This window comes from Wyeomyia smithii, chromosome 1 (genome assembly GCF_029784165.1).
Source record: "Wyeomyia smithii strain HCP4-BCI-WySm-NY-G18 chromosome 1, ASM2978416v1, whole genome shotgun sequence".
Taxonomy (NCBI): Eukaryota; Metazoa; Arthropoda; class Insecta; order Diptera; family Culicidae; genus Wyeomyia; species Wyeomyia smithii.
Window position 1 is genome coordinate 6,673,224 of NC_073694.1, and position 6,797 is coordinate 6,680,020.

The window sequence follows — 6,797 nt, forward strand, 5'->3', positions numbered from 1 at the left end:
GACCAAGTTAAATCATTTGTTTCAATGAATCTTCCGGTCAAAAAGTTTTTTTCAAGCGTGCAAAATTCGTTAGATAGCCTTGTCAGTCAGTTACTGTTACAAATTTGGTAAATTGACGCATCAAATCGTTTAAATTTTCAAATTTCACGAACGGTTTGCGATTACTTAAGGCTGCCGTTTTTACAACAGGATCGGTGGAAACGCATCTCTTTGCAATTTGTCTCACGAACTTTGCATAGAAGTCCTGACAAATATTTCGAAACGTTAATTTTCGCGCTTCGTTCAAGTCATATTCCACTTTTTCAGCATCGATACCAACATAATTCTAATGTTGTTATTTTTTTTACAAAACTTTGAAAAAATCGTATAATCGAATTTTACCTTTGATATTGATTTCAGTTCGTCGGTATAACAAAAAAATCTGTATTTTTGGCAATATTCTGTAATTCTGTAGTACAGATTCTGTATATCTTTTTCAGTTCAAAAATCTGTAAAATACAGAAAAATCTGTATATGTGGCATCCCTGTTCGTGAACCCAAGGGGATGGCAGCCCTATCTAAACTCTACACGTTTGACAGTAGCCAACATATCGGGGCCACATTAAAAAATAAAGCCCAGAGCAGGGATGCCAGGTCATTTTTCCATGTCTTCACGTTCTAGTAAAAAATGTCTTCACATGTCTTCCAATCCCGAGATGGCGCGTTAGGACCCACCAAAGACTGAAAAAGTTACCGGCAAATCAAAAAATGTCGAGCAAAAAAAAAAAAGGTCACCACCTCTGCAAAATGCGGGTCATATCACATATTTTCTAATGTCTTCACATATTTTCGAATGTCTTCCATTTGTCTTCACAAACAAAGATGTCTTCACCGCAAGGTAAATGTCTTCCATTTGAAGACATGTCTTCCAATCTGGCATCGCTGGCCCAGAGGCAGGCTTTACTTTACTTTAGTCGGGAAGACTCTTCACTCATTCAACATAGAAAGAGATAGCATGTTGCCATTCCCCTGTCGTGAACCATACTTAGACATTGTTGATCGCAGGGGCGGACATAGGGTGATTTGAGCTGCAAGCGATAATTGATTTACGAGCATTTTCGAAGAAGTAGGCACTGCTAAGCAGTTCTTGAGAAGTTGATAAGCGCTCATGGAAAATACGTAAAGTGGGAGTGTAGAGTTGTGATGAAACAAACTCAGCAATGTGTATATGCTGTAAGATAAATTGAGTGAGTAACGCTAACTGTGTATGTGGAGAGTTTTGGTGGTACTAGAATAACGAGGTGGTGGCAATAAGCACAGAAGTGTTCAGGGGAGTTAAAAGCGAATATCGAGGGTGAACGGTCGCGAGTCCTGATTAGACGAAGCAAGCCGGTAACGAGAAAACCTACAATTTGGCACAGTCGGTAGGATCAATGGTAAGTTTTCTTTTCTTTTCTTAAGCAAAACATTTTCTGGCTTATGAAATAGTTGTCTGACGATGAAAATCATAGTTGCATAAAGCTAAAAAAAAAAAAAGGAAAATCCGCATTACCGACAGAGGAAAAAATACAAATGGCGTATTTTTGCAAGCAAAGTTGGCATGAAAGATGGCGGATCTGCTTGAAGCGGAGCGACGATGTAAGATACTGACGAGTTCAATTGAATGCCAAATTTTTGAATTGAAGCGAAGTGGTTTCAAACGAAGTGGATTTATATGAAGTAGATTTATATGAAGTGGATTTATATGAAGTAAATTTACCTGATGTGGATAAAAAAAAAAAAAAAAAAAAACGAAGTGGATGATATAGATGTGGATGAAAAGCAGATTAATTTGAAGGTGGTTCAAATAAGACGGGTCGAATGCGAAGTTCAAAAAAAAAATTGAAAAAAATTCTGAAATGAAGAAGTTTTTTTATTGATTGTTTTTCTTCTATTTGCAATCGTTTTAGATGAATGGCGATGAAGGACAACGTTGGGCGTTGGCAGCGTTCAACGCTACAGTGGATGCACAAGATCTAAGAAGAGAGTGGGAGGAATGGCACAGATCCTTCGAGCTATTAATTGAAATGAAGAACATTCAATCCCAACACGAGAGGTTGGTCACAATGTTGACATACGGTGGCAGAGGATTGCAACGTATCTTTTATAACCTGAAACCTGTCCCAGAGGAAGTTAATTTTGAACCAGTGAAAATACCTTTGATGCCACCAGAGTTCCCGGAATATGACAATGCGGTCAAGAGACTCAACAAATTTTTTGTGGGCAAACGAAATGATCGTGTGGAACTCGAAGTTTTTCGTTCCTTGAAGCAAACGGGAGACGAATCGTTCAACCAATTCGTGCTCAGATTGCGTGCACAAGCAGCCCGATGCGAGTTTGGAGAACATGAAGAAAAGGAAATTCTGCATCAAATTACTATGGGTGCCCGAGATGAGCGAGTTCGGGATAAAGGTCTGGAGAGTGTCATGGACCTTGATGATTTGACCGGATATGCGATTAATAGAGAGATTCTGATGCAGCAGAGGGAGAAGACTAGATCGTTTAAACAAGAGGAAACAATAGCATCAGTGAAACAAAAATGGTCTCGTCGACAACCAACTGACAATCGTAATATTTATTCAATAAAATACAAGCGAGGAATCCCCGATCAATGAACCGTCAAAATTTCCCGAATAATTTGAAGTATGGAGAACGGGCAGCAGGCAACCGCTCGAATATTGAATGTATCCGCTGTGGATCGTGGAAGCACGATGGCAATTATTCTCGTTGCCCAGCTCTGGGATCAAGATGTCATCAATGCGGTCAAACTGGCCATTTCGCTCGGAAATGTAAGAATGCTGTACAACGTAGAACTGCTTGGAAACGTCCATCGCGAGAGACTAATGCTGTATCGGACACAGATGATTGGAAGGATGAAATGCCGCGCCGCCCAAAACCGGAGGATATTTCAGAGGTAGAATAACCTGTTTGTTGCTCTAACCCAATTACTATTAATAAGTTACCCATTGATGTTTCAAATATAAAAAAAAATAATAATAAAGAATTAGTTATCTTAAGTCTGATGATCCTATTCTTTCTGATTTTGTTTTATGATACGACAGGTAAACAAAGTAAACCCGGAATTAAAGGATGGATTGATTTTGTGCATGGTCGATAATTTGCCAATTGAGTTTTTAATTGATTCGGGCTCAGCGATTAACACTGTTACTGAGGACATTTGGCAAAAGCTTGTTGAAGTAGAAGCTAAAGTTTACAATATCAAGTCGCATTGCGACCGCAACTTCACTGCATATGCAAGCAGTGGCTCCTTATGCGTCCGAGCTAGTTTCGAAGCCAACATAACGGTGAACTCGTCAAAACCACAAAGCTACGCCGAGTTCTTCGTGATAAAAGGAGCGACCAAATCGTTATTAAGTAAAAGAACCTCTGAAGAACTTCGAGTTCTGAAAGTAGGGCTTGACGTTAACCACATTGAAACCGAAGTGGACCCCTTCCCGAAGTTTCCGAATGTACAAGTAAAACTATCCATTGACAAAAGCGTTACACCAAGGCTAATCTCCTATTTGAGAGTCCCAGTAGCAATGGAGAAAAAAGTTGACGATAAAATTCTGGAAATGCTGCGCACGGATGTAATCGAGAAAGTTAAAGGACCACCGGAATGGATTTCACCGATGGTGGTTGTCCCGAAAGGCAAGGACGATGTTCGTCTATGCATCAACATGAAGTATCCAAATGCAGCCATTCAACGTGAGCATTACCCGCTGCCGGTAATTGATACTTTTCTGAACAAATTGAGGGGATCGAAATTCTTTTCAAGACTGGATATAACATCCGCCTTCCACCACATCGAATTACACCCCGAGTCAAGAGGTGTAACCACGTTCATGACATCGAGAGGACTGATGCAATTCAAGAGACTGAATTTCGGAATAACCTGCGCACCCGAGATTTTCCAGCGCGTCATGACAGATATGCTGGCAGGTATAGACGGTGTTATCATTTACATCGATGATGTTGTAGTGGCGGACAAGACTCTGGAAGAGCACGACGAACGACTGCAGACCGTGCTATCGGTTTTGGAGCGTAACAATGCCTTACTAAACCAGAGCAAGTGTGTTTTCCGTGTACAAGAACTTGAAATACTGGGTTTCAAGGTAAATGCGGAAGGTATCCGCCCCTCAGATGAGAGGACTCTAGCAATCAAGAACTTTCGGAGGCCAGAAACTAGGGAAGAAGCCCGCAGTTTCCTGGGACTGATCAATTTTGTCGGTCATTTCATCCCACGGCTATCAACAAGAACTGAGCCTCTGAGACAGTTTATCCGGGGTGAGGTTGATGTATTTGGAAAAGACCAAGAGAAAGCTTTTGAAGACTTACGAATGGAATTAGCGAACAATGTGCGGAGACTGGGTTTCTTCGATCCTGCTGACTGCACAGAACTCTATGTCGACGCCTCTCCTGTTGGACTCGGGGCGGTGCTTGTCCAGAGGGATGGTACCGAAACGGCACGAATTGTTAGCTTTGCTTCGAAGGGCTTAACTCCTTCAGAAAGAGCCTATCCACAAACCCAGCGTGAAGCACTCGCTGTCGTATGGGCGGTTGAAAAATTTTATTTTTATTTGTTTGGGTTGCACTTTACGATCTTTACTGACCACAAAACCCTGGAGTATATATACGGAGGGAAGCATCAGACGGGACGTCGGGCTTGTTCAAGAGCAGAAAGTTGGGCCCTACGGTTGCAACCATATGATTTTGAAATGAAATATCTCCCTGGAACCTCAAACATCTCGGATATATTGTCACGGCTCATCACCCAGCAAGACCCTGCATTTGATGACACTACTGACCATTTTTTATTTGCAGTGGGAGAAGGACCAACAGCGATATCGCTGACTGAGATCAAATCTGAAACCGGCAAAGATGAAACTCTCTTAGCCGTTATCAAAGCACTGCGTTCTGATGAATGGCCTGTGGAATTATACCGTTATCAAGCTTTTAGAAGGGAACTAGGAATCGTTGACGGAATGGTGATTCGGGATGAAAGACTTGTTCTACCAGTGAAGCTCAGAGCAAGAGCGCTTGAAATAGCTCATAGAGGTCACCCAGGAGTGGTTTCTATGCGCCGCAGCCTTAGAGAACGAGTGTGGTGGCCATGCATGGATAACGATGTCACAAAGAAAATCCAGCAATGCCACGGATGCGCAGTAGTCAGTAGACAAAATCCACCAGAGCCAATGATGCGGAAAGAAATGCCAGAACGAGCATGGCAGCAAATCGCAATTGATTTCTTTTCAGCTAAGGAGTGCGCCACATTCTTAGTGATTGTTGATTATTATAGTCGATTTCTAAAAGTAATTGAGATGAAGGGAACAACTGCATCAAAAACAATAGAGGCACTCGAAAGCGTATTTATTGAACAAACCTATCCCGAGTCAATCCGCAGCGACAACGGCCCACCATTTACGAGCGATGAGTTTAACAACTACTGTTTGAGTAAGAACATAAGGCTCATTCATACTATTCCTTACTGGCCGCAGATGAATGGAATGGTGGAGCGGCAAAATCAAGGGATTTTGAGAGCTTTGCGGATCGCCAAGGCAACTGGAGAAGATTGGCGCAAAGCTGTTCAGGAGTATGTCTATAGGTACAATATTACCCCGCATTCTGTTACAGAAAAAGCTCCAATGGAAATTCTAACAGGACGTCCGGTGAAAGACCTACTTCCATCGTTAAAAACAGAACCAGGATCCCACCGTGATGAAAGTGTACGCGAGTCCGACGCTATCAAGAAAATCAAGGGGAAGTTGTATGCAGACAAACAGCGACAGGCAAAACCATCGAATATTGAAGTTGGTGACTCCGTTATGCTGAAAAACTATGAATGTGGAAAATTAGAAACAGCATTTCGGTTGGAGCGCTTCACAGTTGTTAAACGTTCTGGAAGTGATGTGATTGTTGAGAATGAAGAGGGTTTACGGTATCGCAGATGTGTCACTCATTTGAGAAAATGGCCTGAAACAGCAGAGCGAGCTTTGGATCCGGCAGAACCTGAAAGTATTGTACCCGAAGAAGCTAATTCCTCAACTACAAAAGAAATAAAACAAACGAAGCGTAATCTTGACGCAACAGGAGCAGAGGAATCTTCATCTAAGCGTCCAACTAGAACAGTAAAAATTCCAGCTCGTTATAATTCATAGGCTTCCTAGCCTTTTTTTTTTTAAACTAACTAATCAGCGATTTACGTTCTTTGAAAACAAAAATGTTTTTTTTTCTCTACAAATTACTAACTCTTTGAAAGAAAACAATTCCAAAACCTTGGAGACTTATTTTTCTTTTGCTGAACTGGACAACAATAGCAACAATAGTTCGTAATATCCCTGATGTTCTTTTTCAGTCACTACATTGTTCTACTCTGCATTTTTGCCATACAGAGATTTGGCTAACCTAAAACAAATTTTATACTCAGGGTCAAAAGAATGCTAATGAGGTTGCACGAAGGGAGGGAACAGGCTCTCACCAAGCTGTCGTTGCAGCCAAAGCGATCGTCATCTTCGGCAAGGTGATGAAAAGCCATTATCTTCGATCGGAGGATTTATGCAAATGTCCGGATATATATCAGTTGTAATTTCCAGCTTTCTTCGATTCACATACTTGTTAATTCAGTCGGAATTGACGGGATACTTGAAGCCAAGTTAAAATCAACACCAGTAATAATTTAACACGGCGGCAACTGGGAAATAAGTTCCTTCCAATTACCGCCTCCTTTTAAGAATAAACCCAGATCGAAAATTACCATGAACATAATAAACAAGAACCCT

General features: G+C 41.4%; 1 protein-coding gene across 1 annotated transcript; it reads left to right on the forward strand.

The window, feature by feature from the left end:
* The first annotated feature begins 1,201 nt into the window (after positions 1-1,201).
* Positions 1,202-6,176, forward strand: LOC129720579 (uncharacterized protein K02A2.6-like). Its single transcript, XM_055672068.1, has 4 exons — positions 1,202-1,415; positions 1,929-2,560; positions 2,617-2,932; positions 3,081-6,176. Exons 1-4 carry the CDS (start codon positions 1,413-1,415, stop codon positions 6,174-6,176), a joined length of 4,047 nt encoding a protein of 1,348 aa, XP_055528043.1. The 5' UTR covers positions 1,202-1,412.
* Positions 6,177-6,797: the final 621 nt, after the last annotated feature.

Coding starts and splice junctions, on each gene's coding strand:
- LOC129720579 (XM_055672068.1), top strand. Junction 2,561..2,616: donor GCATCAGTGAAACAAAAATG/GTCTCGTCGACA, acceptor AATACAAGCGAG/GAATCCCCGATCAATGAACC. Junction 2,933..3,080: donor AACCGGAGGATATTTCAGAG/GTAGAATAACCT, acceptor ATGATACGACAG/GTAAACAAAGTAAACCCGGA.